The 21,010-nt window shown below is 34.7% G+C and overlaps 1 protein-coding gene and 1 pseudogene across 2 annotated transcripts in view; one reads left to right on the forward strand and one right to left on the reverse strand.

Moving 5' to 3' along the window:
• Nucleotides 1-21,010, reverse strand: part of PIK3R4 (phosphoinositide-3-kinase regulatory subunit 4) — a 78,234-nt gene that overhangs the window by 32,127 nt on the left and 25,097 nt on the right. For both annotated transcript variants that reach the window (XM_032332892.1, XM_032332884.1), the window contains exons 7-9: nt 14,806-14,979; nt 11,332-11,477; nt 8,313-8,516 (exon numbers count right to left, since the gene is read on the reverse strand). In XM_032332892.1, coding sequence (XP_032188783.1) covers nt 8,313-8,516; nt 11,332-11,477; nt 14,806-14,979 — 524 coding nt within the window. The remainder of the gene's footprint in view (nt 1-8,312; nt 8,517-11,331; nt 11,478-14,805; nt 14,980-21,010) is intronic.
• On the forward strand, nt 19,060-19,172 carry LOC116581126 (annotated as a pseudogene).

Here is a 21,010-nt window from a genome sequence, read left to right on the forward strand (position 1 = left end):
ATAAAATTGTACTAAAGTACAATAATCATAGAGAAATCCTTGACTGAATTTTTTTCAATACTGGCCTGAAATTCTTCATTTATTTTTACTTTTCCTCCTAAAATTCGCCTAATGTAGACAATTTTACAACTGTAGCAAGAGTTCTATTCTTTCTGTTAGACAACATTTTAGTTCATAAAAGGGAAGTCTCCATTTTAGTCCACATAAGGGGTCACCATAAGAACCATAAAAAGGACTGAAGTATTAATATATGCCATAACATGGAGCAACCTTGAAAATATTTTGCTAAGTGAAAGAAATCAGACACAAAAATGCCACATATTGTACAGTTCCATTTATAGGAAAGATCCAAAATAGGCAAATTCCTAGAAACAGAAAATAGATTTAGTGGTTGCCAGGGGCTAGAGGAAGAAGTAAATGAGGAATAATTGTTAATGGATATGGGGTTTCTTTCCAAGACGATGAAAATGTGAATTATTCTGTGTATGTATTATCTCAGTAAAAAACATTAGAAGTGCACCATGGAGGAAAAAGCTTCTTTTTAACAATAATACAATCATCTTAGAGTTTCCAGACTCCCAAAAGACACACACCTAAATCAGAAATTGCAACCTGACATTACTAGGAGCAATCATCCTTAAACAGGAAGCATTCAGGTGAACTGTTAAGAATTAAGAGTAATTTCAAGACAAGATTATAAGTCAGGATTTTTTTCTTTAGTATTTGGTATATATACCTAAAGGACATTACAAGAAAGGAAAACTGAAGAACAAATCATTTACTAACCTAAATGCAAAAATACAGTAAGAGCAAGAAAAATTCAGACTATAGAAAAATTTCATAGAATATTTACATTACTTATATGTTTAAAGTATTTTTATAAGAAGTCTATTTAACACATTAAAAATAGAAAACTGGGGACGCCTGGGTGGCTCAGTTGGTTAAGCAGCTGCCTTCGGCTCAGGTCATGATCCCAGGGTCCTGGGATCGAGTCCCACATCGGGCTCCTTGCTCGGCAGGGAGCCTGCTTCTCCCTCTGCCTCTGCCTGCCTCTCTGTCTGCCTGTGCTCACTCGCGCTCTCTCCCTCTGTCTCTGAAAAATAAATAAAATCTTTAAAAAAAAAAAAAAATAGAAAACTGGAAGAGACCAACTATTAGAAATAAAATTGAATCAGTAAGCAAAACACTCGCAACAAACAAAAATCTAGGACCAGTTGGCTTCACAGGTGAATTCTACCAAACATTTAAAGAACAGTTAATACCTATTCTTCTCAAACTATTCAAAAAAAATAGAAAAAGAAAGGAAAATTCCAAATTCATTCTATGGGGATGATACAAAACCAGACAAAGACACCACAAAAAAAGAGAGCTGAAGACCAAAATTTCTGATCAACATATATAAAAACCCTCAACAAAATATTAGCAAACTGAATTCAACAATACATTTTAAAAAAATGAGATTTATTCAGAGGATGCAAGGATGGTTCAATATTCGCAAATCAATGTAATACATTAAATGATCATCTCAATAGATATAGAAAAAGCATGATAAAATACAACATCCATTCATGATAAAAACTATCAACAAAACGTTTTAGCAGGAACATTACCTCAACATAATAAAAACCTTATATGAAAAAACCCACAGCTAACATCACACTCAGTAGTGAAAAACTGAGAGCTTTTCCGCTAACATCAGGTACAAGATAAGGATGTCCACTCACACTACTTTTAATTCAACACAGTAATGGATGTCTGAGCTACAACAATTGGACATGAAAAAGAAATAAAAGGCATCTGAATTGGTAAGAAATAAGGAAAACTGTCACAATTTGTAGATAACATGATACTATACAGAGAAAGCCCTAAAGACTCCACCCACAACATTATCAGCACTGATAAATGAGCTAGGTAAGTTGCATGATATAAAATTAATACACAGAAATCTGTTGCACTTCTATACACCAATAACGGAGCAGCAGAAAAAGAAATTAAGAAAGTAAGTCCATTTAAAATTGGACCAAAAGGAACAAAATGCATAGGTATAAATTTAACCAAGGAGGTGAATAACCTATACTCTTGAAAACTATACAAAACTGATGAAAGAAATTGAAGACAACACAAATGGGAAGATATTCTATGCTCATGAATTGGAAAACTTAATACTGTTAAAATGTTCATACTACTAAAAGCAATCTACAGCAATCTGTATTCAATGCAATCTTTATCACAAAACCAACATTTTTCACATAACTAGAACAAATAATATTAAAATTTGAATAGAATCATAAAAGACCTCAAACAGCCAAAGCAATCTTGAGAAAGAAGAACAAAGCTGTGAGTAACACAATCCCAGAATTTAAGATATACTACAAAGCTGCAGTAATCAAAACAGTATGATACTGCCACAAAAACACACACACAGATCAATGAAACAAAATACAGAATCCAGAAAAAAACACATACTTATATGGTCAATTAATCTATGATAAAGAGGCAAAAATATACAATGGGAAAAGATAGTCTCTTCAATAAATGGTGCTGGGAAAACTGGACAACTAAATGCACAACAATAAACCAGACCACTTCCCTACCCCACACACAAAAATAAACTCAAAATAAATTAAAGATCTAATTGTGAGATCTGGAAAAATAAACCTCTTAGAAAACATAGGCAATAATTTCTTCGACATGGACAACAGAAACATTTTCCCAGAAATGTCTTCTCAAGAAAGGGAAACAAAAACAAATATGAACTACTGGGACTACACCAAAATAAAAAAGCTTTTGCAAAGCTAAAGAAACATCAACAAAACCATCAACAAAACAAAAAGACAATCTAATGAATAGGAGAAAATATTTTTAAATGATATATCCAATAAGGAGTCAGTATCTAAAATATATAAAGAACCTGTACAACTCAAAACAAAGAAATAATCCGATTAAAAAATAGAGTACATGAACAAACTTTTTTCCAAAGAAGACATACACATGGCCAACAAACACATGAAAAGATCTTTTGTCATCAGGGAAATGCAAATCAAAACCACTGAGATATCATCTCACACCAGATGGAATGGCTAAAATTAAAAAGACAAGAAATAACAAGTACTGACAGGATGTGGAAAAAAGGGAACCCTCATGCACTGTTGATAGGAATGCAAACTGGCACAGCCCCTGTGGCAAACAGTATGGAGGTTCTTCAAAAAATTAAAACTAGAACAACCCATATGATCAGTAATTCCACTACTGTGTATTTACCCAAAGAATATAAAAACACGAATTCTAAAAGATATATGCACCCCTATGTTTATTGTAGTATTATTTACAATAGCCAAAATTTAGAAGCAGTCCAAGTGTCCAATGACAGATGAATGGATAAAGAAGATGTGGTATATATCTACAATGGGATATTATTCAGCCATTAAAAAGAATAAAATCTTGTCATTTGCAACATGGAGAGACATAAAGAATGTAATCCTATGGGGCGCCTGGGTGGCTCAGTGGGTTAAGCCGCTGCCTTCAGCTCAGGTCATGATCTCAGGATTCTGGGATCGAGTCCCGCATCGGGCTCTCTGCTCAGCAGGGAGCCTGCTTCCCTCTCTCTCTCTGCCTGCCTCTCTGTCTACTGTGAACTCTCTCTGTCAAATAAATAAATAAAATCTTTAAAAAAAAAAAAAAAAAAAGAATGTAAGCCTAAGCAAAAGAGAAGTGAGTTGGGGGAAGTCAGAGCGGAAGACAAACCATGAGAGACTGTGGACTCTGAGAAACAAACTGAGGGTTTTTTGGGTGGGGGGGCAGTTGGATGAGCCTGGTGGTAGGTACTATAGAGGGCACGTATTACATGGAGCACTGGGTGTGGTGCATAAACAATGAATTTTGGAACATTGAAAAAAATAAATAAATAAATAAAAGCTAGTCAAAGAAAGACAAGTCCCTATGATTTCCCTCATATAGAATTTAAGAAACAAAAGAAATAAACAGGAAAAAAGAGAGACAAATAAAGAACCAGACTCTTAACTACAGAGAATTGATGGAGAGGTGGGGGGTGGAAGGAATTGGAGAAATAGGTGAAGGAAATTAAGAGCACACTTATCTCGATGAGCAATGGATAATGTACAGAATTGATGAATCACTACATTGCACACCTGAAACTAAGATAACACTGTTATGTTAATTGTACTGGATTTAAAATTAAAAAAAAAAAAAAAGCAAGGCTTAAAAGGATCAAACTCATTCCAAGTAAATTAACTGTACAACACAACAATCTGACACTATGTAAAGGAATTCAGCACTCTAAAAACATAAAATTCATTATCAACAGGGAAAGAAACTGGGTGGCCGGGAATCAGGGATTATAGGAAAACCTGTATTTTATTATAGATCTTTCAATATTTTTTCAATTTTACACCTGTCTACACTACCAATCCAGAAATAATAAAATAAAAAATGATTAAAAAATTAAAAATTTATAGAGTGCCTGCGTGGCTCAGTTGGTTAAATGGATGCCTTCAGCTCAGGTCATGATCCTGGAGTCCTGTAATCAAGCCCCGTGTCAGGATCCCTGCTCAGTGGGGAGCCTGCTTCTCCCTCTCACTTAGCCTGCTGCTCCCCGTTTGTGCTCTTTCTGTGTCAAATAAAAAATTTTTTTAAAAAAATTAAAAAATAAAAATAAAAATTTAAAGTATTTGTCATTTTTTAAAAGGAGTGAAATCAGAATATTCTTATCCTCCACAAATAAGTGAAACCATATGATAATTGACTCTCTCTGCTTGACTTATTTCACTCAGCATAATCTCTTCCAGTCCCGTCCATGTTGCTACAAAAGTTGAGTATTTATCCTTTCTGATGGAGGCATAATACTCCATAGTGTTTATGGACCACATCTTCCTTAACCATTCGTCCGTTGAAGGGCATCTTGGTTCTTTCCACAGTTTGGTGACCGTGGCCATTGCTGCTATGAACATTGGGGTACAGATGGCTCTTCTTTTCACTACATCTGTATCCTTGGGGTAAATACCCAGTAGTGCAATGGCAGGGTCATAGGGAAGCTCTATTTTTAATTTCTTGAGGAATCTCCACACTGTTCTCCAAAGTCGCTGCACCAACTTGCATTCCCACCAACAGTGTAAGAGGGTTCCCCTTTCTCCACATCCTCTCCAACACACGTTTGTTTCCTGTCTTGCTGATGGGGAGATGGAGAGGAGAAGGGAGTTGAGGGAAATTGGAAGGGGAGGTGAACCATGAGAGATATGGACTCTGAAAAACAATCTGAGGGTTTTGAAGGGGCAGGGGGTGGGAGGTTGGGGGAAACAGGTGGTGGGGATTAGGGAGGGCACGGATTGCATGGAGCACTGGGTGTGGTACAAAAACAATCAATACTGTTATGCTGAAAAGAAATAAAAAATTTAAAAAAATAAAAAAAAGTAAAATATATATATATTCTTATCCTGTATTAGTGCTTGATCAAATGGATACAAATAAAACAGCTCTTGTAGATGCAATTCTAAAATAGCCCCACCATGTACCACCTCCAGATGGTAAGTTCTGCTGAAAATCTGGAGTTCAGGCAGATTCTAACTTCCATATGCTCCAAAAGTGTACTTTAAAAATCTGTTACCCAGAACCCTGAGCATATTTTCCCACAGAAACAATACTAGGATGGTCTAGAAAAGCCTATTTCACCCATTATGTTTCTGAAGTGCAGTCCTATACAAAAGAGCACTGTAAAACCCCAATTAAGAAATATTTTGAAGGAGTATTCAGAATTCCCATTTGCAGAGGCTAAAAGCATCCTTCCCTCTGTATCCCTACATTAGGAACAAGGACTCAATTCCAACCTCCAAAGTCTCCCCTGACTCCAAGCCTCTGTGAGTAATCCCAGGAAACTCAGGTAGTGCAGGGATCAAAATGAAGTGAAGGCAGATAAAAGACATGCAAGGAGCTGGAAGAGATGAACTGCACATGGACCCTTCCTAAATCCATAAAAAAAACTTAAGCAAGCCTCTCAGCCTTAGCTCCCAGTCCCTTATTTTGAAACAAGATGGCATGGTGATTGGGATACCTGGGTGGCTCAGTTAAGCATCTGCCTTTGGCTCAGGTCATGATCCCAGGGTCCTGGGATGGAGTCCCATATCAAGCTCCCTGCTCAACAGGGAGTCTGTTTCTCCCTCTGTCTGCCACTCCCCCTGCTTGTGCTCTCACTCTCTCTGACAAATAAATAAATCTTAAAAAAAAAAAAAAAGAGAGAGAGAGAGAGATGGCATGGTAAAGGAGTTCAATGGGTTTAGTTCCAATCTCAGCTTTGAAGCTTACTAAACTGTGTAAGCATAGACAACTTAACTATCCTCACTGAGTCAGTCTCCTTAACTATAAAATGGAGATAACACCTGTTGTTCAAGCTTGTTATGTAAGCACAGTGACAAAATATGGACAGCACCACCTGCAGTGGTAGTCTCGTTGTAGGTCCTCAAAAAATGGAAGCCAGTAATAATCTGCTGTGACTTCTGAGGACCTCAAAGATTCTAGCCTGCTCTCCCACCTACTAGTAGCGCTTGTCCCTTGAAACAGAGTACTACTAACCCTTAGGAGTCCCTAAAACTGTTGTTCACAGAAACAACATAAAACTAGGGAAAACAAGGTCCTCCTTCCCCACTCATACAAATGAGGGTGCAAATGACAGACAAATGAACACATCAAGCACTAACATTTCAGAGGAATACAAGTCAGTGTGTTTTACTGATTTCATCATGGTACCCAACAATGAGGGCTGGCTGTGGAAGCAGTGACAGTAGAAGGGTTTAGGAGGACAGCAGGAAGCAGAAAGTAAAAAAGCTATGAAAACTGCTCCTTTCCCCTCCCTCCTTTTATCCATGGCAATGGCAAAACCTACACACACAGCAAGGTGAAAAGTAAGAACTGATGGCTAGAGTGGCCCCAAGTAACTAATGACTTAAAATGAAATTTTAGTATAGAAGCTTTTAATTTAATACACAGGATTTGTAGAAGAGAGAAATACAAAGAATCACACCATCTAAGCGCAAAGAAACAGCTAAACTTGGGGTGGTTTTTATTGCATGCTAAAATCTTTTTGGTAAGGATTACTTACTCAAGAGAAACAACAAGGAAATGTGATTCGATATCTAATTTTCCATAAACTGCTTTCTAAAATATAAAATACATCTAATGTACAAGCCAAGATTAAAAGAAAACCCAAATAAAAAGCTCTTTGGTAATTCAAGTCACACCAAATTAAGTCTTCTAAAACACAGGAAACAGAACCACTGGCCTGGAAGGGACACTGAGAAGCAGTTCCAGCCTCCAGGCAAACTGAGACCCAGAAGAACCAAATGGTTATTGACCAGGCTCCTATGGGATATTCAATCACCCAAACCAACACAGGAGCATGAAACAGCACTGGATATTTAGTGACTAATACAAGAAAGGATTTATATCTTCAAATTTATCAAATTCTCTCAGGCAACTGAAACATTTTCTCATCTTCTTGTTAAGTAAGACATGACTGACAAGTATTCTCTTAACAAAATGTCCTACAGACTTAAATATAGTCATTGAAGTTATTTTTTAATAACTTTACTCATTTACCTTCTAGCTCATGGGGCATTTATTCAGGAAACTATAGTCTTTATTTCTACCATTTTCATTTCTATCTTAACTTCTTTAAGTTCCATATAACCCTTTTAAAACAGGACACGGAATCTAGACTATTTCTAAAGAGGACTTACTAATTCCAAGTATAATAAATAGATTACTTCCTCGTTCTAATAAGATTTGGTAATTGATCCAAATCATAGGCTTTCAATACATTGGAGTAACTGGTTTATTCAATCTAAGATGTATTATAAATCCGTTATTTCAGCTGTTTGCATATAGTGAGAAAACTCTAAATTTGGACTGAAATAAATTAGAATCTCTCTGTCCTATATCTGTGTTTTGCAATGTTTCTTCTAATTGAATTTTTTTTCCTTTTTTTTTTTGGTGAAATATAGAACTGAACCAAGAATATTAATCAAATTTAAGGTTGTATGTACTCTCTCCCTTATTTGTACATGCAATAATCATGAAAGAAACTTAATAGGTCTACCATGATTCCTTAGAGCTCAAACCAATGCCTTATCATCATCCTAGTATCTCCTAGATGCCAAGGCAAATGTATATATTTGCCGGTTTATTTACTCATTTGTTATGATGTAACCTAAATAACCAAAAGTATTTTTAATAACTAAATGGATGCTTGAATGTTTTTATGAAATTTTGTGTTTAAATATAAGATTGCAGAAAGGTAATACAACCTGTGAGAGCAATTTCTTCAGAAGCTGTGCTATGGCAGGATCCTCCGGTGGAGGGCAGTCAGGAAGACACCCATTTCGTTTCTTCTGGCGCATGTGAAGATGTCTGAACAAGCTAGTAATATCTTTAGACCTCAAAGCATAATCAAATATAGAACGACTTACTGGCTCTTTTAAAACACTGAGCAGAACAAGTTTCCTTTCAATCTATATTAGGAAAATAAAAAGAATCAGCCAAAGATACAACATAAAGTACAGTTATTTTCATATTCAGTAAATATAACTTGTGCAAAGTTAGTATCAGTATTTCCTCAGAAAATGGGAGACATCAACATCTGCAATTTTTTCTTCAAAGAAAAAAGATTACTACTGACCTCTAAGAGCTATAGTTTTTCTTTACATTTTTAGCATGTGAGTATACATCTGTGTCTTCTATACTGAAGAATAATAGTATACACCCAGGACAGAAAAACTTAGAAAATGACAGAGACTTCTTCTGGATGCCAAAATGTCAGATGACCTCCTAGATCAAAAAAGTACCTGTGGCCTACAGGTCTAACAGCCAGCAGGTACTGATAGAGAAAAGATGCTCAACAGTCACAGGGCTGATCAGCAGTCATCATGTTTCCCAGTAGTTTCAACCCCCTCTAAAAAAACATTACTCTCTCCACAGAGTTCATGAAATCTTTCCTTTAATTATTCCCAAGAACACCCTCCTTGTCAATTAGTAAATAATAAAAAGGATAAGCATACTAACCAAAACCAAGAGCATCTTCTTTTAGACATATTTAACTATATGATAATCTGGCCAGTGGAAACCAGCATAAAAGGGTATCTTTTGTCTAATTCAAACTGTAGAAAAGCAAGACTTATGATGGATAATTAGCCTTTCAACTCCCAATCCTGGCCTTTCAAAAAATAAAGCAATGAAAAAAAGCCCCCCCAAAAATATTTATACTTATATTTATATTTCTGAGAAATATATGTATATGTATATATATACCCTTAAGAAGAGTGATACGGATTTCTAAAAAAAAAAAAAATACCTAATGTCAGATTTTTTTAATGTTAGATTTATTACAGTAAACCACCACTAAGTTATTACAAATGCATGCAATTTTTAATTCCCAGGAATACTTTCTCCACATTATGTTATAAAAGAGTTTAATAAACAAATTTCTAAATGGAATAAGTATCCAAAAGTAATAAGAATCACTAGACCGGATTTCCAAGACAACTTACTGAACTTTAAAAGATACTGGGGTGGCTCAGTTCGTTAAGCATCTGCCTTCAGCTCAGGTCATGATCCCAGAGTCCTAGGATTGAGCCCCACATCAGGCTGCCTGATGAGCAAGGAGCCTGCTTCCCTCTCTCCCTCTGCCTATTGCTCCCCCTGCTTGTGCACTCTCTCTCCCTCTCTCTGTCAAATGAGTATATAAAATCTTTAAAAAATAATAATAAAAGTATAAAAAAAATTTTTTTAATAAATAAAAAAGGCTGGATGCCTGGCTGGCTCAGGTGGAAGAGCATGTGACTCCTGATCTCAGGTTTGTGAGTTTGAACCCCATGCTGGGTGGTGAAATACTACTAAAATAAATAAACTTTCAAAAAAATTAATTAAAAAGGCATATTTTCTAGTAATATTATCCATCTTTCATACATATATCAAATAAAGAATGATGATCCCAAAGAAAAGGATAAATCGGGACGCCTGGGTGGCTCAGTTGGTTGGACGCCTGCCTTCGGCTCAGGTCATGGTCTCGGAGTCCCGGGATCGAGTCCCGCATCAGGCTCCCAGCTCCATGGGGAGCCTGCTTCTCCCTCTGACCTTCTCCTCGCTCATGCTCTCTCACTGTCTCTCTCTCAAATAAATAAATAAAATATTTTTTAAAAAAATAAAAAAATAAAAAATAAAAAAAAAAAGAAAAGGATAAATCTATGGGGAAAAGGATGGAAGGCACAACCAAAGCCTCCTCATTTCCAGAATATATCCAAAGTCACTTTCCCCAACAAGGGAAGGTACATTGGAAATATAAAAGTAGCAGAAGCTAGAAGCATGTGAATTTGCAAAAAAGAAATAGAGTTTAAGGTTAAAAAAAAAAAAAAAGATATTTCAGAATATTTTAACAACCAGAATCATTTCTCGACAGTTCACTCAATTTAGATATTTTTTGATAGTCAGCTTTCTAGGAAAATAAAGGATGTAAGCACGGACAAGTTGGTTTGTATAAAGTTTGTTTTATACAAACCAAAAACCTGAAGTTCATGCTATACTGGGAAGAGAGGAGGGGGGCACAAGTCATTAGATTTAAAAAAAAAAGGTTAAATCAGATTTTGAAAGATTAGATTAAAAAAAGAGAACAGAAAAAAACCCAGAACCAGTTAGTGGTCCAAAAAAACGAACATCTGTAAAAGGTTTTTTCCGATTTATTATAAATGCTGACTTGGGCTAAAATCAGTTAGAGTTTTTACAATAAAAGTAGAGGCCTTTCAGTATACATTTCTATTATATTTCACTTTACTAGCACATGTTTTACAGCACTGCACCTAAGAAAATAAAGCATGCATTACTGAGTGGTATATTATGCATAACATGATGTATGACACAATAGTCTCTTGAACTTTTCTCAGCTTCAATACTGTTTGTTCCATTAACATTAACTAGCTTAAAGGAATGTGAAAACGCTGCAGCCTAATTCAAATCTTTAAAATTTTAAATAAAAATAAGACTTTCTAAACCTTTTTCTTTTTCTTTTTCTCTTAATAAAGATTTTATTTATTTATTTATTTGACAGAGAGAGAGACAGCTAGAGAAGGAACACAAGCAGGGGTAGCAGGAGAGGGAGAAGCAGGCCTCCTGCAGACAGGGAGCCTGATGCAGGGCTCAATCCTAGGACCCTGGGATCATGACCTGAGCCGAAGGCAGATGCCTAATGACTGAGCCACCCAGGCGCCCCTCTAAACCTTTTTCTTTAAGGAGTACAATTTGTAGAGGACTGACTCCAAGTAGGAACAAGCATACCTGTATTATTGGTTGAGTAATATACGGGTCAAGGTAAGGCATCAGTTTGCAGTATACATCAGCTGTACTTATTTGATGAGCTACCACTGTGATAAATCCTACGGCACCATAGCGTATCCATAGATTGGGATGACACAGAAATGGGGCTAAATGGAAAAGAAAAGGATTTAAACTATGTTCATAAATAGTTTCAAAGTATTGGGATAAACAAAATAGTTTCAAAGTATTGGGATAAACAAAATTTCACTTTATAACACAACTAATAAAGGGATTATACCACAATGTTACTATCAGCTGTCCTCACATACTCAATTATCCTAAGGCATAAAACTCAACATACTAACATTATAATATCCTCTATCATAAAATATTAGCAATAATACCATAAAAGAATAAAAACAGTTGTTTATCTGACATTCTTTTTAATGAAAAGGTTTGATCAAATCTAATACATCATTCATAAATTCATTCACAAGGCATCATGAATAGAACCTAAAGGCAGAAAATATGATGCCCATTCTTAAGGAGTTTAAAATATAAGATTAGGGAAGACTGGGTGGCTCAGTCGGTTAAGCATCTGTCTTCAGCTCAGGTCATCATCTCAGGGTTCTGAGATCAAGCCTGGCATCAGGCTCCCTGCTCAGCAGGGAGTCTGCTTGTCCCTCTGCCCCTGATCCCAGCTTGTGCTCTCTCTCTCTGCCTCACTCTGCTCTCTAATAAATAAAATTTTAAAAAAATAATAAAAATTTTAAAAGATATATATTAAAACAGAAAAGTAAATGAATGTGTTTTCACACCTTTTAACTACCTTGTTCATTACCTAAAAATCAATGACTTCAACTAATCAACGTAAGATTTAGAATAAAATTCAAACTTTTAAACCCGATTTACAATAAAACTTCTAAAAGAAAAAATATATATATATATATAAAATCTGTTCTGAGTATGCTAAAACATCAGCATATAGAGGATATTAATTTTCTAAGAAATTCAGGGTAATAGAGAAATAAGAACCTGTCATATGCTAAAATTACTTATATAAGGAGAAGGAGATAAAATTTCTTCAAAGTATCTGTCCAAAGTACTCCCATTTCCAATTCTTTTAATTACACATAAAGAAGGTTTTGATTACTTCATAAGCATTAAGCAGCCTCTGATACAACAATAAAGGAGGGTTTGTAGTTTCCCTTTGACAACAGGCAAAATGAGGACTGGAAAAATACTGAAAAACCTCCAGAAAGTAGCTAAACCCAAAATGACTTGGCAAGTACTTTGACTGTACTTGATCTTTTCTGTATCCAATACATTCCAATTATATGGGGACAAGCATGAGGGAAGGGGAGTATGCATAATACTAAGTGGGAAGAGTGTAGTTTTTTCAAAACTGTGAAAGAAATCATGATGCCATTATCACCATTACCATTCCCTTTAACAATCACTACAATAGACCACACATAAAAACAGAACAGAGAGATGTAGAGGGTTTATCATGTTTTAAAGGTGTTTCTAAGTTACTAAAAACTTTTTTCTTTGAAATGGTTCAAAATGCCAACTATTTCTTTGAAATAGTTCATAATGCCAAAATCAAGTTCACTTGATTTTTTTTAGCAAAGCTTTGTCCCCACAAAGATAGTACCAAACTCAGTTCTAGTTCTAAGGGAGTCCCCTATCCAAGAAATTGCATATTTATTATATATCTAAATCATTTATTTGATGCTAAAGATAAAGAATATCCCATAAACTCACCCTATGATCAATGATAAGAAACGGAACACAGAAAAATCTGCAAAATTTGAGAAGAGGAATAAAAAACTTCTTTATGATGATTTTTGCTTAAAAACTGATAGACATCCATTTTTCAGATAAATAAAATGCTAATTATAGCTACATTAAGTCTCAAAAATAGTTCCCAAGTAATTATGCAACAGAAGAAACATATTATATGAGGGGTGCCTAAGTGGCTCAGTTAAGTGTCTGCCTTCCACTCAGGTCATGATCCCAGGGTCTTGGGATAGAGCCCTACATTGGGCTCTCTGCTCAGCTCCCTGCTCTCCCTCTACCCCTTACACCCCCACCTCATGCTCACTCTCTCTCTCAAGTAAACAGTCTTTTTTTAAAAAAATGTATTGCATGAAATTAGAACATACAAGTACATATTTATATACAGAGAATATTCATTAAAATAAGGAGGATCAAAGACAAGAAAAACTTGAGCCATAAAGGTAATGTCACTTTCACAGAAGAAAAAAGAAAACATTGACGACAATACATTTTTTTCTTTATTATTATTATGGAAACACTGCTTTCTATATCTGCCCTTATACTACATGGCACTCCATAGCTTATATGAAAACTCAAAAACATTTCAGTGTAATTGAGATTCTCATCAATGATGGTGGTACCAATACTCAACAATTTCTTAAATTTGTAATTATTTTGAATATAATCATAAAATTCAAACCAAATTAAGGTTATAAACTAAAAGAATAATTACAGATACTAGTGTGTAAAATAGGAAACCTCCATATACTTAAATTTTCCACAAATATTTTTTAAAAAGCTACATTCATGCCTTAAAAATTTTCAGAAATTTTATACACCTCTACAGCTACCACCTACTCTCTCAACAATCAAAATAAATAACTCCTTTGTGTTTCTTCTCTGAGGATTGCCTCAAGAATAACCTATAACCAAATCTAACCAATTTTGGCTTTCTATTACTTTTCCTTGGCAAAGAATTTAATAGCAATTAAGCATTTTATCAAGAAAGGCAATTTTCTAAGATTTCACGTCCTCTCAGGTCAGAGCCAACTTAGTATCTTGCATTGCTTACTTTCTTAAAATGAAGTGATAAGATTAAAAGTTCCACATATTCTTAATTTTAGAAGTGTCATATTTACTTTTTTGTCCTTATTCTGAATTTTAAGTTGTGGGTAACAGGTTAAGTGCTATAAAGGTCAAACATTAATTCTTTTCATTGGTTAATAAAACTGTTATCAGTAGTAACTTCAACACTATGAATTTTTAAGTGGCAATCAGTGTAATAATAGATATCATAGACAATCCCGTATATTCAATTTTAACTTCTTGACTAGTGGTCAAGAGTTCAAAAAAATAAGCTGACTCTTCAGAGCAGTTAAAGACTTTATCTACATCATGTTAAAAACAAAACAAAACAAAACAATCTGTTTTCCAAGTTAAAGGCTTAACTACAGATAAAAACAAAGAGATATTCCCCAAGCTTGGCTAGAGGACCAAATGATCCTATTTGTTTGCCTGCCTGTCTTTTATTTACATGCAAGCATGCATAGTCATGCACATACATGTGCACACATATAGACACATATACACAAAACAATAAAGTTGAAAATCTGACCCTATTTTGCCTAGAACTTTTACAGTGTTCTATCATTTGTTATTTCTCTTAAGATACCCTTAATTTTCTCCTTCTAATTTTGAGAAAAAGAAACTTACCAATATCACTGGCAAATTCATAGACATGGGGTTTTTGTAGCAACCCTAACTGGCACATACAAGTAAGGGCATTAAGAGCTTTAACAATAACAAATTCCTCAGCATCACTAAGACCTTGCTGCAGCAGGGGTTTGAGAATTGAGGAGCTTTGCCAACCAACATATGCAGCAACACCTGAAAGAGAAGCAACATCACATAATTATTCTATACCAGAAAGTACAAATGCCATTAAGTTAAACAATGAAATTAATCAAAACCCAAATATATTGAGCAAAAATCCAGGATAGGATCTCGTACTTCCTATGTAATAATGAAATAATGAAATATTTCATTTCATTTTCATAATGAAAAAGATCCACACCAAAGCAAATCACCAAGAAATTCTGTAATACCAAGGGGAAAAAAAAGATCTTAGGAACCTAGAGAAAGAAAAATACTCCCCTAAAAAGGAAAGAGGAACAATGAAAACAATCTTCACAAGATGATCTTTAGCAACAATGGACACTAGAACACAACACAGCAAGACCTCCAAAGTTATTGAATAATTTTTATACTTAAACTGCCAATAAAATAAGAGAACATAAATAAGTCATTTTGCAACATACAAAGACTACCTGGGTTAACTTCACATGCAACCCTACCTAAGAAAGTTTCTTGAGGATGTTCTTCTTCAGCAAAATAAAGAAAATGCAGAATATAACAAAAAAAAATATAGATATAGATATACACACACACACATTCATATAAGTATATATCCATATCCACATACATATACATATATATATATATATAATCTCCATCCCAAAAATTCAAGGGGATAAACTGATAATAGCTAGCAAAGATTCAGAAATCAATAAGCCAAATTAGAACAAAAGCCAGTAACTTTCAAAAATGTTATCAAAAATAAAAATAGAAATGGGGCCCCTGGGTGGCTCAGTGGGTTGGGCCTCTGCCTTCAGCACAGGTCATGATCTCGGGGTCCTGGGATCGAGCCCCACATCGGGCTCTCTGGCTCAGCGGGGAGCCTGCTTCCCCCTCTCTCTCTGCCTGCCTCTCTGCCTACTTTTGATCTCTGTCTATCAAATAAATTTTAAAAAAAAAAAAGAAAAAGAAAAAATTTTAAAAAAAAGAAAAATAGAATAGATTACAAGCAATAGGTAAAACTGGTAAGAAAGAAACTTGATATTATAGACAAGGTAAAGAAGATTTATTACTTTCTTTTGAAAGAAAAACAAAGGAATCTGAAACCCCAGAAAAAAAAAAACAAAAAATTGTTCAAGAAAGTCATGGTATAAATAAAAAATAAATTAAAATACACAATGCCCTTAATCATCTGCAGAAGACAGAAAGAATCCACTGATGACACCATAAACATTTCCATCAAATAATAAAGGAGTCATGGCATTAGAACTGTGGGAAAGCAAATACAGTACACTACCATGGTTCTGAAGTCAATAAAATTTACACATTTATAATAATGTAAATTTTGCTTTGAAATTTCAGAATCAGTCTATAAAAGCATAGGATTTTATTATGACTACTGAACAAAAGGTAAATAGTATTAACTATGCAATGCATTTGTTAGTTGAACTGTAAGTTAATAATTGGCTGGAATAACCAACCAACACAAAGAAAAGGAGAAACAAAAAGAGGGGCACTCATCTTCTTGTAATCCAAATATTGAGATGTGGCAATACACACCTGAACCTATCAAACTAAAAACAAAATCCAAAGTAGTTATTTCTGGAAAATGAAACTACTGCTTTTTATAATTACTTTATAGATTTTGAATAATTTATTAAACCATATTTCTCCTATAATTGAAAAGTAATTATAGAAATTTTTTTCTTTAATAAAAGGAAAATGCTACCTAAATCTCCAGTGGATTATATTTAGGAACTTTACAAAGTGAAACATATAGTGAGCCAAAATTGCTCAAAATATTTTGGAAAATAAGACTGACATCTGGGGAACTCAACCTACAAGATACTAAGTTACTTATTCATCTAGAATAATTATGATACAATAAATATGTATAATAATAGAGAATGATAATATGAGTACAGAAATAAGAAATCAAGGGACTAGAACAGACATTGAGAAAACTAAAACTGAAAGACATAGCATGCAACACATAATAACATAAGCTTCACCAATCAATAGGAAAGAAATGCAATGTTTAATAGTGTCAGGAAAGCTGACTATTTTTCTGAGGAAAATCAGATTTCACCTTATAACACCGACCAAAATAAAGATCAATTAAAAAGTTAAGTGTGAAAAATAAAGCACTATAGGGGCGCCTGGGTGGCTCAGTGGTTAAAGCCTCTGCCTTCAGCTCAGGTCATGATCTCAGGGTCCTGGGATGGAGCCCTGCATCGGGCTCTCTGCTAGTGAGGAGCCTGCTTCCCTTCCTCTCTCTCTGCCTGCTTGTGATCTCTGTCAAATAAATAAATAAAATCTTAAAAGAAAAAGAAGCATTATAAAAAAAATACATAGTCAACAGATTATTAACCTAAGTTACTTGAGAAAAGTATTTGTCAATGATTAAAAATTAATGTTTTTAATATACATTTATAAGTTTCAAAAACACAAGACAAAATAATAAATAAAAAATTCGCAGAATAAGAAGTACAAATGAGGGTGCCTGGGTGGCTCAGTTGGTTAAGCGACTGCTTGCAGCTCAGGTCATGATCTGGAGTCCCAGGATCAAGTCCTGCATCGGGCTCCCTGCTCGACAGGGAGTCTGCTTTTCTCCCTCTGACCTTCCCCCTCCTGTGCTCACTCTCTCTCATTCTCTCTCCCTCAAATAAAAAAATTTTTTTAAAAAAGTACAAATGAGTTATCAACATGAGAAAAGTTTTTCACCTCCACAAATAAGCTGAGAAATATACATCAAAACAAGTTATCATTCTACGATACAAACAGGTAAAGATTATTTGAAGCCTATTCCATGGTGAAGGGTATGCAGTATGGTCAAACAATGCTGATCAGAATGGAAAATGATAGAATATTTTTTAAAAAGCTTCTAAAATGTATCAGGAGTTTTAAGAATACTTTCATATTCTTTAACCCAATAATTAAAATTTCAGACTTTTATTCTGAGAAAACAATCAGAAGCAAATATTTATATAAAATATTATCTCTATATGAAAGGGAAAAAATGGAAAATAATTTAAATATCCAAAAGTCATAAATTTTGGTAAAACCATATAATGGAATATCTTAACGTATTAAATCATGGTTTTAAAAAAATTTGTTTGAGATTTTATGTGACAGACAGAAGGAGAGCACAAGTAGGGGGAGCAGCAGGCAGAGAGGGAGAAGCAGGCTCCCTGCTGAGCAAGGACCCTGAGATCATGACCTGAGCCAAAGGTAGACACTTATCCAACTAAGCCACCAGGCACCCTGGTTTCAAAAAAATTTTAATGACATGAGAAAATGCTTAGGACATATGTTACCAGAAAAAGAATTAAAAAATGAAATAAGATTAAAAAGTAATACAACACATACATAATACTTATGTGCCCAGCACTATTACATATGTTAATTCATTTTATCTTCACAACACAACAGATAGGTACTATTATTTTTTTAAAGATTTTATTTATTTGTGAGAGAAAGAGCACACATGCACACATAAATGGGGGAGGGGGAAGCTCCCTACTGAGCAAGGAGCAAAGAAGGGCTCGATCCCAGGACTGGGGATCATGACCCAAGCCAAAGGCAGACATTTAACTGACTGAACCACCCAGGAGCCCCCAGATGGGTACCAGTATTATTCCCATTTTACAAATACAGAAACTAAGGAAAAAAGAGATTAAATGATTTCCCCAAGAACCACAACTAGTAAATGACAAAACCAGAACATGAACCCAATAGTCTGCCTCCAGAGTGCCTACTCTTACCAGGTACACAAGAGTGCCTCAAAACATATATGACAAGGTGGCAAAATGGGATGGAAGGAGGAGAGAGTGACCTACAGAAATAAAAACACCAAAAGATTAACAGAGGTCATAAACGGTTATAAGATTAGAGGTGATTTATTTTCTTCTTGGTTTCTTTATTTTCCAAATTTTCTGCAGCAAGCAAGCATTACTTTTATAAACAAAATAAAAACAAAACTATCTTAAAATTTAAAAATAACATAAAGACATGATTCAAAATACACATGAATTGATCAATAGATGGTGGAAGTGCTAAGCACCACCTTTTCCAGACAAAAGAAAGAAAAATAAGATTTGAAAGAAGAAAGCAAGCTTTGCGCAGTGGCAGTATCGTAGCCAATGAGGTTTATCCGAGGCGCGATTATTGCTAATTGAAAGAAGAAAGCAAGAAAGACAAAAAATGTGAGGAGCAAAGTAAAATTAAGAATAGAGTTAGAGGAGGACGCCTGGGTGGCTCAGTGGGTTAAAGCCTCTGCCTTCAGCTCAGGTCATGATCTCAGGGTCCTGGGATCGAGCCCTGCATCAAACTCTGCTCGGCAGGGAGCCTGCTTCCTCCTCTCTCTCTGCCTGCCTCTCTGCCTACTTATGATCTCTCTCTGTCAAATAAATGAATAAAATCTTTAAAAGAAAAAAAAAGAATAGAGTTAGAGGAGTCTGAGATGGAAGACTGAGATGAAGCAATAAACTAATACAAACAGTGGAAAAAACCATCAACAAAATGAAAAGGCAACCTACTGAATGGGAAAAAAATATTTGCAAACGATATATCCAATAAGGGGTTAATATCCAAAATATAAAGAACTTATACAACTCAACACCAGAAAGACAACAATCCAATTACAAAATGAGCAAGAGACCTGAATGTGGAGAAAAGAGAATCCTTGCACACTACTGGTGGGCATGTAAATTGATATAGCCACTATGCAAAACAGCATGTTAATACCTCAAAAATTTAAAAACAGGAATACCATATTACCCAGTAATTCCACTCTTGGGCATATACCCAAATAAATCAATTTAGGCTCTCAAGGAGATATTTGTACTCCCATTTTCAATACAGCATTATTTACATAGCCAAGATATAGAAAGGATCTAAATGTCCATATAGAGGAAAGAATGATAAAGATGTGGTACATATATACAATGGAGTATAGTCATAAAGGAGTGAAATCTCGCCATTTGCAACAAGATGGATGGACCTAGAGGGTATTATGCTAAGTTAAACAAGTCAGACAGAGAAAGACAACATTTATCATATAATTTCACTTATATACGGAATCTAAAAAAACAAAATGAAAAATCAAACAAAATAGAAACAGACTCATAAATACAGAGAACAAACTAGTGACTGCCAGAGGGAAAAGGTTAAGGACAGGGATGAAATAGGTGAAGGGAATTAAGAGATACAAACTTCAAAATAAATAAGTCATGGAATGTAAAATACAACATAGAATATAAACAATAGTATTACAGTAACTTTGGTGACACATACTAAGTACACTGACCTACAGTGAGCATTTCATAATATATATAAATGCTGAATCACTGTTGTACATCCAAAACTTACATCAATTATACTCAAAAATTTTTTAATTTTTTTAACTATAAAGATGTCTGAAAAGAGAAGATACAATAATCTCCAATAGTAACAAAGCAAGAACACCATACAATTTCAAAACTTTTCAAAAGGAGAAAAGTACCCTCTTCTCCAAAATGTTATATGGCAGAACTTGCAGAAAGATCAATACTGTTGCTATGAGTTTCTTTCTTTTCTTTCTTTTTTTTTTTTTTAAATTTATGGGAAAAAAAACAAAGGCAAACCTTTTAGCAGTTACCTTCCTAGACTGGAAACCAAAATCTAAACCCTATAACTTTCTGCAACTACATGAGAAAGTTTGGATACCAGGGAAGCTTCCCGACGTGCAGAATAGTTTTTCAATCTTTTAAACTAACAGACGAGTTGTTACAAGTATGTGCAAAATGATATAAAAAAGGGTTAGTTGGTAACCATAATAGCATGGGTTTGGCATAAACTATTTCATAACTGAATTAGAAACAAAGGAGAAGTAACAACTGACACCACAGAAATACAAAGGATTATAAGAGAAAACTATAACTAATTATATGCCAACAACTGGACAAACCAGATGAAATGGATAAACATACAATCTTCTAAAAGTAAATCAAGAAGAAATAGAAAATCTAAACAGACCAATTACTAGTAATGAAACTGAATCAGTAATTGAAAAATTACACCAAAG

Source organism: Mustela erminea, chromosome 1, assembly GCF_009829155.1.
Source record: "Mustela erminea isolate mMusErm1 chromosome 1, mMusErm1.Pri, whole genome shotgun sequence".
Taxonomy (NCBI): domain Eukaryota; kingdom Metazoa; phylum Chordata; class Mammalia; order Carnivora; family Mustelidae; genus Mustela; species Mustela erminea.